The sequence below is a fragment of the Suncus etruscus genome, chromosome 3 (genome assembly GCF_024139225.1).
Source record: "Suncus etruscus isolate mSunEtr1 chromosome 3, mSunEtr1.pri.cur, whole genome shotgun sequence".
Lineage (NCBI taxonomy): Eukaryota > Metazoa > Chordata > Mammalia > Eulipotyphla > Soricidae > Suncus > Suncus etruscus.
The window spans coordinates 52,850,133-52,861,946 of record NC_064850.1 but is presented as its reverse complement, the minus strand read 5'-3'; the positions used below and the strand labels follow the sequence as shown (position 1 = coordinate 52,861,946).

At 44.0% G+C, this 11,814-nt stretch overlaps 1 protein-coding gene across 1 annotated transcript in view; it reads left to right on the top strand.

Moving 5' to 3' along the window:
* Positions 1-1,290: 1,290 nt before the first annotated feature.
* The window catches only part of AIDA (axin interactor, dorsalization associated), a 40,517-nt gene continuing 29,993 nt past the window's right edge, over positions 1,291-11,814 (top strand). Inside the window, exon 1 of the mRNA XM_049770260.1 lies at positions 1,291-1,457. Coding sequence (XP_049626217.1) covers positions 1,348-1,457 — 110 coding nt within the window. The 5' untranslated portion in view covers positions 1,291-1,347. The remainder of the gene's footprint in view (positions 1,458-11,814) is intronic.

Sequence of the window (11,814 nt, the reverse complement as noted above, 5' to 3'; positions counted from 1 at the left end):
CGTCATTCACTGTCACTATGTGCCTTAAATATTTCTGTGAAAGATTTGTCATTCACTTTGACCACAATAAAATTTTTTAAAAATTACAAAAAATATATCTTCAAGATAAAAGGTAGTTGAATCCTCGCCCAAGATCACCCTCCGGGGCCCTCGACTGCTGGTGGGCCAACCTCCTCAGTGGGCACCTGCGGGGACTCAGCACTCCGCCCGGCGAAAGTCTCGAGTGCAGAGCCACACAGCCCGGCCAAGATTCAAGATCCAAGATCCGGGCCTCTCGGTACGAACCTCAACTCCAGGCTGCACCTACACCTACACCTGCACACCGGGGTCCCCGAGAGACGAGAACTACCGGGATACGGGGAGCCGCTGACTTCCGCTTCCTGTTTACCACCAGCTGCTTCCGGTGGCGTCCAGGCCTGGGTGGCGAGTGCGCATGCGCAGGAGTGGCCCCGCCTCTTCCAGAACAGGCGTCTCTGAGGAGCACCGAGACCATCCACCCACGAGCCAGGCTTGCAAGGCGAGCGCCGAGCAAACCTCTCCTTAGCTCAGAGAGCAGCCCCCCAACCCCCAGCACCCCCAAATCAAGGAATTAGGGAAGAGGAAGAGAGACTCTAGTCTTATAAACGCCATCGACTCATGCTGCCTAGGTTTCAAGGTGATCAACCTGGGATGCTGCCAGGATCAGGGAGATTTCTAAGACCCATAATTTAGCAATCCAGGGGGGGAACGACAGGGGTAGCAAATTCGTACTCTCTGATACTCACGAGGAGTGCTCAGAAGTCAGCACCGTGTGTCCTGAGGAGAGGAGAGAGGAGAAGAGAGGCGATGGCAGTCTGCAGGCAGCTCCAGGGAGGCGTCGGGAAGCCGGGCCGGGCAAGCGCGACGTTTGAGGCAGAGTCACGTGACCCTGGCGGCGGCCATGACAGCTCCCGAGGCGGAAGTGCGCGTCTTGGAGAGGGAGGTAAAGCACAGCCGCAAGGGTCCTCAATCCTTGGATCCTCAACTTCCGGGCTCTTGCTTTCGTCGGCTCATCTCCGGTCTGTAGGAGCGAGCGGCGATCCCTGCTGCTAGAGACGGCGCTGCCGCCTCGTTTAGATGCCGCCTCGCTTAGCCGCCCAATGCCACGGTAGCCATGGCGGCGGGAGGGGGCGTGGCCCTGTAAGGGGCGTGGTCCTGGGGGCGTGGCCTCGGCGCCGCCAAGTTTGGCTGTGGCTGCGAGCGGGCTTGGGCGGCTCCTGGCGGGCTCGGGCTTGGGCGGCGGCGGCGGCGGCGGGCGCGGTGCGTCCTGGCCCTGTGGATGCCCCGGCCTGGCCCGGGTGGGCGTCCGGGACGGCCGGGAGCGCCGGCATGTCGGAGGCGACCCGGAGCTTGCTGCAGCGCTGGGGCGCCAGTTTGCGCAGAGGCGCTGACTTCGACTCGTGGGGCCAGTTGGTGGAAGCCATCGACGAGTATCAGATGTGAGTGGGGCGCGGCCCGCCGAGGTCTCTGATGCTGGGAGACCGGGAGGGGCCTTGACCCCTGACACTGAGGTTCTAGGGGGTCCCCCGGTTTTGCAGCTCAGGCTTGCCGGGCGGGCTGCCCCTCCACCCCAACCCCTCCTTTCGCTTCTCCCTCCTCGGACCCGCGTCCAACAGGTGGAGCCGGCCACCCCACCCTCCCCAACCCACGTCCCTTTTTCTGCTCCCTCCCCCGCAGATTGGGGGTTCCAGTTCAATCCTGGGCTCCTGCAGCACCGCGGGGGCCTTCACCACCCACGTCTCCTCCCCCGGACCCAAGGCGTGGGCACCGGGAGGGAGCGCTTGGGGGAAAAGGGTTGAGTCAGGGACTAAGTGCACCCTCCTCGGTGCAGCCCACCTCACTGGCCTGCGGTGTATTTTGTTGGTTTTCTTTTTCCCGGTGCATCTCCTGTTTGGCTTTGGAGCTGTTATTTTGTAAGGCTCCGTTGCGTCCCACCCCCGCCACCCCCCTTCCCTTGCTCCTCTGCTTTCTTTGGGTGGAGTTGGTGCTGGGCTGCAGGATGTGAATCTAGGGGTGTAAATGTGTGGACACTCTTCCTGTATGTGAACTGGGGAGGGTGAGGGGCCTGGGATCTGATGCACCCTAGGCTGGTCCTCCCAACCTCCCCGCAAAGAACTACCTTCAGGCGTGTATTTAAAATGAACCCACGAGCTTCGCGGGTATAGAAACTGTCACCCAAACATCCGGCTGTTTGGACCCTCTTTTCTGCCCACCCTGCGAGTCAAGTCCTCTTACACCAGGTATCTGCTTGGAAGGACCAATGGTTGGTTTGGGAGGATGGAAATTCTTCTCCCTTTGACTCAAGTAGTTCGTAGTGCATATGTGACCATCACTTAAGATCTCTTAGACATGTGGAGCTGGTCGGGCCAGCCAAGGCCCACCACCTGCCCTGGCTTTGCTAGTAAACTCAAATCCACTTGCTCTGGCAGCAGGAAAGGGTTAGTACTCATAAGGAGTGGACACTCAGGTTACAAAGATCACCTAGCATCTCTAGAAGGATTCTATCTAAAATCTGGGCTTATTAGGGGTTTCAGAATCCTGCGTGCTGGGGGGCACCACGGATACTTTCTGAGAGACAGTTTGACAGTAGGTCAGAGCACTGCTCTGTAGGTCAGGTTTATTTCTTAAGAGTTTGTCCGAAAGTTAGACCACTGCAAGATTTTCTTCTCTCGCAGGAGAACGTGCCCCCTGTGCTTCCTTACAACCAGCAAAGCAGCGAGTCCCCATGTCCTTTTGCATCCTTGGTACCCAGGCCAGGCCTTATGACGCTGCCCCTCATGGAGGGACTTCCCTGCCTCCTCAGCAGCCTGTAGCACAGCCAAAGTAGAGGACCTTGTCGAATCGAAATTGCAAACAAAGATCACATATGCAGGCGGTTCCTTTGGGATTTCTAGAAATGTCTTAATGGAAGAAACAGCCCTGGCAGATTCAGCATTTAACCTCCTTAGTAACCTCTCTGTGCTTCCTGACCTAGGACTATTACCTAATCACTATTTAAATACTGTTGAATCTGAATAGCAATATGCAATGATGGGCATTTTGTAAGTCTTGCAGACTGAAGGAAAGTCACTTTTTAAAAGCGCTAATTTATAAATGAAAACAACCTGTCTCCTTAATTTGTCACTTTCATGAGAAAAGGCTGCAGTTAAGACCTAGGGGGTGTGGTGGTGGTAGTGTGTGTGTGTGTGTGTGTGTGTTATTTTAGAGACAATGAGTGGGTTTGAAAACTGGCTAGTAACTGCTCTGAGCGCTGACTATCCCTGTGTGTCACTAGGTGATGCTCTCAGTGGTCCACGGAGAGTACTGGTCTACATACTCACCTCTCTGCAAAGAGTTCTCCAAAAATGACAGTCAAGCTTTAGGGACTGTCAGTTTCATATCTTGGCTGCATTTTTTTCTTCCTTAGTTTAGAAGCTTGTTGACTTGGCACTTTATTTGATCGGGATTGGAGAAAACACTCGTCCTTTGTAGATCGTTCGAGAAGCAGTTATTTCTCACATGAGTTCCTACTAGTCACTTGTTTGGGTGTTTAGAGTGTGTTGAAAATACCTCCTTGGAGACTGACCCTTTGCACTGGGGAGGCACGCTGGGAAGGAGAAATTACTCCCCACAGACTGACAGTTTTTTCCTTTACTAATAGAGTATCATCTCTGACCTGTTCAGGTACTTGATAAAACCCGTAGACTTGGGGCCGGAGCAGTGGCACTAGAGGTAAGGCGTCTGCCTTGCAAGCGCTAGCCTAGGACCTGTGTGTCCCATATAGTCCCCTCAATCCAGGAGCGATATCTGAACCCATAGCCAGCAGTAACCCCTGAGCAGCAAACGGGTGTGGCTCAAACAAACAAACAAAAAACATCTGTGGACTTGCCCTCAGTTAAGGATATTTGGCTTACTTTTTCTTCAAATAGTAAAATCTTTTATGGGGTTAGGAAATAAGGGGCTTTTCCTGTTTGGTTTTTGAGTTTGGTTTTGGTTTCCTTGCGACAGTGCTCAGAGGTCACCTCGTGGTTCTCCAGGGAACCTGTGGGATGCCAGGATCAAATCCAGTTTGGCCGTATGTAAAGCAAGTACCTCCCCACTGTACTATCACTACAGCCCCCAGTGTGATATTTGGCACGTGGCCAAATGTACTTGAACTTCACCCATGTTGTGGAATGTGCTGGTACTTATGTTTTGATATTTGAGCACATAGAGACTTTATTCCAGGTTGTGTTTTCAAACCCAGTGCATTTTTTCAGCTATTGCTTCTTTTTTTAGTATTAGCAAAGTGATGCCGCTATGGAAAATTATCAGGTAAGTAATTTTTGCACATGTATTTTTATTTTTCTGAGTAGATACTGAAGAATAGAGTAGCTGGCCCAATGGTGAATGTGTATACTGTTTTTATCTTTTTTGTTTTTGTTTTGGTTTTGGTTTTGGGGCCACACGTGATGATGCTCAAGGACTCCTGGCTATGTGCTCAGAAATTGCTCCTGGCTTGGGGGACCATATTGGATGCTGGGAGATAGAACCGTGGTCCGTCCTAGGTTAGCGTGTGCAAAGCAAATGCCCTGGACTGCTTGCGCCATTGCTCTGACCCCTTGTTTTTTCTCTTTTTTAATTTATTTTTTTGTTTCTTTTTGGTTTTTGGTTTTTCGGGCCACACCCGTTTGATGCTCGGGTTACTCCTAGCTAAGTGCTCAGAAATTGCCCCTGGCTTGGGGGGACCATATGGGACGCCTGGGGATCGAACCACGGTCGCCATCTTTCCTTGGCTAGGGCTTGCAAGGCAGGTACCTTACCTCTAGCGCCACCTCGCCGGCCCCGCTTTTTTAATTTATTTACTTACTTATTTAATTTATTTACAGGCACCATTCATTAGTATCTAGTTCTCACCACCTTTATAACAGTGGCCAACCCCCGTCCCCCCAAAAAACCCCATCCCATCCCCCTCTTTCTTTTTCCTTTGATGAGCTCTTGAGTTCAGGCCAATTTCTCTTGCCCCTCTACTTGGTTTCCTTATATCACAGTTCTGAGAGAGATCATTCCCTCTCGCCCCCTCTCCTCACTTCATTCAGCAGCAGCCTTTGGAAAGAAACTGCCTGACTGAACTGAATTGGCTTCCCCAAGGGCATTTCTGTCAGCAGCTAGTGTGAGTTTCTGTTTCCCCTTATTCACATTTGCTGTGTCCAGATCTCCAGATAGAAGGAGGATGAAAGGGAAAACATATCAATTCAGCATTCTCAGTTTCTTATGTGACATTTATGTCGATTTTCACACATTTGTCAGGGAGGGAGTGGCCCAAAAGAACTTAAAGTGTCGATTTTTAATTGAAAGAAAACATTTTTTAGAACTGTCAAAGAATTTGAGGGGGAAAAAAAAAAAGCACAAATCATTATTTTTTTATATATATTATTTTATTTTCATTTATTATTATTATTTTTATTTACCCATCTATTTTTGGTCAATTTCTCTGTTTGGGTGTGATAATTGAAGTTGTCCCCAGTTATACTTATTCTTTCTCTTCCTTTCTGTTCTTCCTTTGTATGCTATGCCATGTTTCCTATATCAAGACCATGACATTTATTTGTTTGTTTGTTTGCTTGTTTTGTTTTGTTTTGTGTTTATTTTTGTGGGTTTTTATTTTTTTTGTTTTGTTTTGTTTTTTTTGTTTGTTTTGTTTTGTTTTGTTTTGTTTTGTTTTTTGGTGCTTGTGCTTATTATTGGAGCCTTCACGGGATATTTGACACTTCTTTTTGTACTGGTGGAATGTTTCACCTTTTTTCTCTCCTTCATTTCTCAAACCGATGTTGAAAACCTCTGGAAGAATTCCACTTATTTTCGGCGTATTAGACTTTTACCCCAGTTTATTACTTTTCTCTCCTTTAAACAAAACCACGTAACTTGAACTAGCTAGTCCTGCCCCCCCAATTAGAGGGGGAAACAAGGGAGACACCAGGACCAAAGAGGTGCAAGACTACTATGCAGTAGGCTAGATACAGAGGAGACCACACATCCTAGCTACCCTGTGGGTGAGGGAAGAGGATATGGGTGGTAGGACAAAAACGGAGGTGTAGGGAGGACAATTTGGTGATGGGAATTCCCCCTGATTTTATGTAAATATGTACCTAAAATATCATTGTCAACAATATGTAAGCCACTATGATCAAAAATAAATAAAAAAAAAAAAGAATTTGAAACTGATTTCCAAGCACAGCACACTCTGTGGGGAAAAGTGGCAGTAATCAAGGAAAGCAAGTGTTAAATTTTCTAAGTTGGTTGTAAAAGTATAATAAATAGTTCACCAGGTTAATTTGTCAGGATAGCTGTACTATATTACTTTATTTTATATATTTTTTTATTCAAATTCTCTTTTGGTGGTTACGAAAAGGTTCGTAGTTGGGTTTTAGTCATCGAATGTACACCAATCTTCACCAGTGTAACTTTCCTGCCACAAGTGTTCCCCAATACTCTCCTCCCCCCACCCCATACCTATCTTAGGGACAATCATTCTATTTCTCTTTATCATTATCTTCATGGTGCTTGTTGGTGCTGTTATTTCTCTAACTACTCTCATTGCTCAGTGTGGTAAGCTTCATATCATGGGCTGCTTCTGCCAGCCCTCATCTCTATTGTCTCTGGGTATTATTACCATAATTGCTTTTATTGTTCTTATATCCCACAGATGAGTGAGACTATTCTGTGTGTCTCTCTCTCCCTCTGACTCATTTCACTCAGCATAATACTCTCCATGTATAAACTGATTTCATGACTTCATTTTTCCTAACAGCTGAATAGTATTCCATTGTGTTTATGTACCACAGTTTCTTTAGCCACTCATCTATTGTCAGGCACCTGAGTTGTTTCCAGATTCTGGCTATTGTAATAGTGCTGCAGTGAACATAGGAGTGCAGAGGGCATGTTTGTATTGTGTTCTTTTGTTTCTAGGGTATATCCCTAGGAATGATATTGCTGGATCACATGTTAGTTCAGATTCCATTTTTTGAGGAATATCCATATTGTTTTCCAGAAAGCCTGCTGAACTAGACAGCATTCCCACAAGCCACAAATGAGAGTTCCCTTCCCCTGCATCTACCACAGCACTAGTTGCTCTTGTTCTTTGTGATGTCTGCCAGTCTCGGTAGTGTGAGATGATACCTCATTGTTGTTTTGATTTGCAGCTCCCTGATGATTAGTGATGTGGAACATTTTTTCATGTGCCTTTTGGCCATCTGTATTTCTTTTTTGAAATGTAGAAGCTTCTCAGTTTAATGTAATCCCATTTGTTTTTCTCTGCTTCCACTTGCTTGGACCTTGGTATCTTTAGTCTCACTGATATGGAATGTTTTGCCTACATTTTCTTCTGTGTATCTTATAGTACCAGATCTGATATCAAGATCTTTAATCTATTTTGATTTGACCTTTGTGCATGGTGTTAGATAGAGGTCTGGGTTCGCTTTTTTGCATGTTGCTTACCAGTTATCCCAACACCACTTGTTGAATAGATTTTCTTGCTCCATTTTGCATTTCTTGCCCCTTTATGAAAGATTAATTTATTGTATGTCTGGGGGTCAATTTCTGAATACTTAAATCTAGTTCTCTAATCTGAGGGTCTGTCTTTATTCCAAGACCATGCTTTTTTTTTAAACAACTATTGCTTTGTAAAGTTGGGAAAGTGATGCCTCCCATCTTCTTTTCCTAAGAGTTGCTTTAGCTATTCATGCATGTTTATTGTTCTAAATGAATTTCAGGAGTGTTTGACACACTTCTTTAAGGAATGTAATGGGTATCATATCCTTAGAGGGATTGCATTAAATCTGTACAATGCTTTGGAGAGTATTGCCATTTAATGATATTAATCCTCTCAATCCATGAGCTGGGTATATGTCTCTATTTTTAGGTGTCCTCTTTTATTTCTTGAAGCAGTGTTTTGTAGTTTTCTTTGGGTCCTTCATCTCTTTAGTTAAGTTGACTCCAAGGTATTTGAGTTTCTGTACTATTATTATAAATAGAATTTTTTTTTCTAACTTTATTTATTGATTGGTTGTTTGGCTACACCCAGCAGTGCTGGGGTTACTTCTGGCTCTACACTCAGAAATCACCCTGGGCAGGCTGGGGGACCACATGGGTGTTGGGAATCAAATCAGGTCCCTCCCGGGTTGGTCGAACCGCTGTGCTATCTCTTTGGCCCCAGAATGGTTTTTAAAGTATCTATTTCTTCTCTATCATTTGTGTATAAGAAAGCCATTTATTTTTGCATGTTAATTTTGTAACCTGTCCTTTGCTATACAAATCTATTGTTTCTAGAAGCTTTTTAGTTGAATCTTTAGGATTTTCTAAATCTAGTATCATGTCATCTGCAAACAGTGAGAGATTGATTTCTTTTCCTATCTGGATGTCCTTGATATCTTTTTTTTCCTAATTGCTATGGCAAGTACTTCCAGTACTATGTTGAAGAGGAGTGGCAAGAGGGGGCATCCTTGTCTTGTGCCAGATTTTAGGAAAGCCTTTAAGTTTTTCTCCATTGAGTATAATAATATTTGCCATGGGTTGTGCTAAATGACCTTGACTATATTGAGAAAAGTTTCTTCCATTCCCATCTTGTTGAGAGTTCTTTATTATTGAGTGTTGGAACTTATCAAATACTTTCTCCGCATCTATAGATATGATCCTTTGGCTGTTTTTTTTATTTTGTTGATATGGTGTATTAAGTTAATTGACTTGCATATGTTAAACCATCATTGCCTCTCTAGAATGAATCCCACTTGTTCATAGTCTATGACCTTGATAAGACGTTAGAATCCATCCAATTTGCTAGGATTTTGTTGAAGAGCTTTGCATCTGTGTTCAAGGATATTTGTCGGTAGTACTTTTTTTTGGGGGGGCATGGGGTATCTGTGTATGTTTTTGGTATCAGGGTGATGTTAGCTTAGTAAAAACTATTTGGTAGTGTTTCTATTTCTTCAATTTCCTGCAAGAGTCTGAAAAAAAATTGGCAGTAAGTTCACTTGAAAGGCTTGGAAGTATTCACTAGTGAATCCATCTGTGCCTGAGCTTTTGTTTTGGGGACAATTTCTGATTACCTAATCAATAGGTCTATTTAGATATGCCAGATCATCTTGGTTTAACTTTGAAAGGCTATAAGAGACCAAGAATTTCTTCCAAGTTCTCTTGTTTTGTGGCATAGTTTCTCAAAGTAATCTCTGATTATTCTTTGAGTTTTTGTAATATCTGTCGTAATCTCCCCCTTTTTATTTCTAATTTGGTTTAATAAGTTGCTCTCTATCCTTCCTTTGTGAGTTTGGTTAGTGGTTTTCAATCTTGTTTATTTTTTTTTCAAAGAACCAACTCTTTCATTGATATTTTTTCAGTTTCAGTTTGAAAGATTTCCACTTAATTAATTCCTGCTCTAAGCTTTTCTATTTCGTTATTTCTGCCTACTTATGATTCATTTAGTTGATTAATTTTCAATTTTATAAGCTGTGCCATTAAGTTATTTATGTTTGCCCCCTTTTCTTCCTGATGTGTGCTTGAAAAGCTATAACATTTCCTATCAGTACTACTTTTGAGTCTCCCACAAATTCTGGAAATTTCATGTCTTCATTCTTGTTTATTTCCAAGTATCTTTTTGATTCCTTCTCTGACTCACTGGTTACTCAGTAATGAGCTGTTTAATTAAACAGTTAAAGTTTTTAATTGTTAATTTTCTGTGAAAGTTTTTCAGCTGTGTCTATTTGTAATTCACTTCTAATTTCAGTGCATCATGATCTCAGAAGGTAGTTCATACATTGTTTATCCTCTTTGATTTTATGGAGGTGTGTTTTATGGGCCAGCATGTGGTCTATCTTGGAGAATGACCTATGTGTGTTGGAGAAGAATGTGTATACAGTTTTCTGGGGATGGAGAGCCCTATAGCTTCTTTCTTCCATTCCTCCCTTAATAACCATTATTTTCTTGTTAGGTTTCAACCTGGTTGACCTATCAAATGGTGGTGTTGAAGGTGGTTGTTGAAGTTTCCCACTATTATTGTTTTGATATTTATGTCTTCCTTCAAATTTTTCAGCAATTGTTTCTCACCAGGTGTCTATGTTTAGGAGTGTCATTTCTTCCTGTTGTACATATCCTTTGATTATTAAGAAATGTCCATCTCTGTCCTTTATAACCTTTCTAAGTCTAAAGTGGTTTATCTATTATTAGTGTGGCCACCGCAGCCTTTTTTAAGGGAGTTGTTTGCTTGAATGATTGTTCTCTAACCTTTGACTTAAGTCTATATTTGCTCTGACTATTCAGATGTGTTTCTTGTAGGCAGCAAAAAATTAAATTCAGATTTTTGATCCATTTTGCCATTCCATGTCTCTTAACTCTGGTGCATTTAGTCCACTGATGTTAAAAGATAGTTGTCATGGGATTTAATGTCATCTTTTTGTACGAGTTTGTTGTGTCTATTGGTCTGTCTTGTCTTGAAGTAGACCATTCAGTTCATTTTTTAAGGCTGGTTTTGCATCCATAAAGTTTCTGAACTGCTGTTTATTCATGAAGCTGTGTAGCCTTACCTGAATATAAGTCTGGATGGGTGAAGCACTCATAGAGAAGTGTTCATTTTGTTGAGTTTTGTCACTATATCCCACCACTATTTTCAGGCCTTGAGGGTGCTGTGACAAATCTGTCACATTTACAGCTCACTTCATGAAGCTCACCACAAAGAGTTTAGTTAGAGAAATAACTACACTGAGAACTAACATAACAATGTGAATGAATGAGGGATGTAGGAAGCCTGTCTAGAGTACTGGTGGGGGAGGGGTGGGGAGGAGGGAGATTTGGAACATTGGTGATGGGAATGTTGCACTGGTGATGGGGTGGTGTTCTCTACATGACTGAAACCCAATCACAATCATGTTTGTAATGAAGGTGTTTAAATAAGATATTATAAAAAAAAGTCTGTCACATCTGCATAATCTATTATTGTTGTCTAATGTGGTGTACCCCAAGACCCACCCATATCTGGGAGGAGTTTTGGGAACCGGATAATAGGTGTAACTACCTGCAAGACCTCCCATTTCTGGGAGGGGTCTGGAAAAGGATAGATAAACCTCTGAGCCAGGGGATTGGGCCCTTTTGCCGTTTTTGCCGTTTCTCTCTTGGCCCGGCTTGGCTTCCTGGCTTTTGGATCTTTGGGCCGCATGGAGCCCAAAGGGAAGATGGCTAACAGGAGATAAGATGCAGGGCTAGCAAAATATAGCTGAATGCTTAAAAGGTTGACATAGGCCACACACCTGTGGTGGCTAGGGCATAAATAAAGATGATTCTTCCTGAAGCCTGCGTGTGAGTGAGTGATTTCACCTGGGCCTGGAACTCGCCGGCTGCATGGAGGTTGCAGAGCCATGTGGGCTGGATGGCATCATCCACCATCCAGCCCCATCGTTATTTATTTAACACAACATCTGGCGCTCCGAACTTTGACCTGAATCCTGGACCCAAGAAACCAGCAACAATGGTAACATTTCTGCTTTTCAGTTTAATTTTGGCTCTTGTCGGGTGCACTGAGCCCAAAACCCTGGGCCACGTGCAACCATTTTTAAAAATGGCCGACACCCCATCTGGGGGTTCAAAGGCCATTAAAACAAGAAAGGTTAAAGCTTGCATCACCTCCAGCCCAGGCCCAAAACTAAAACTTTGTTACAAGAAACAAAAACCTGGGCCTCTTCAAAGACTTACTAAAAGTCTAAATTGGAAACGGAGGAGAAAAAAGACTGTATTGAAAATGGACTGATTTTCTGAGAATGACCTTTGGCTTGAATTTGAATTTCGACTTCGGAA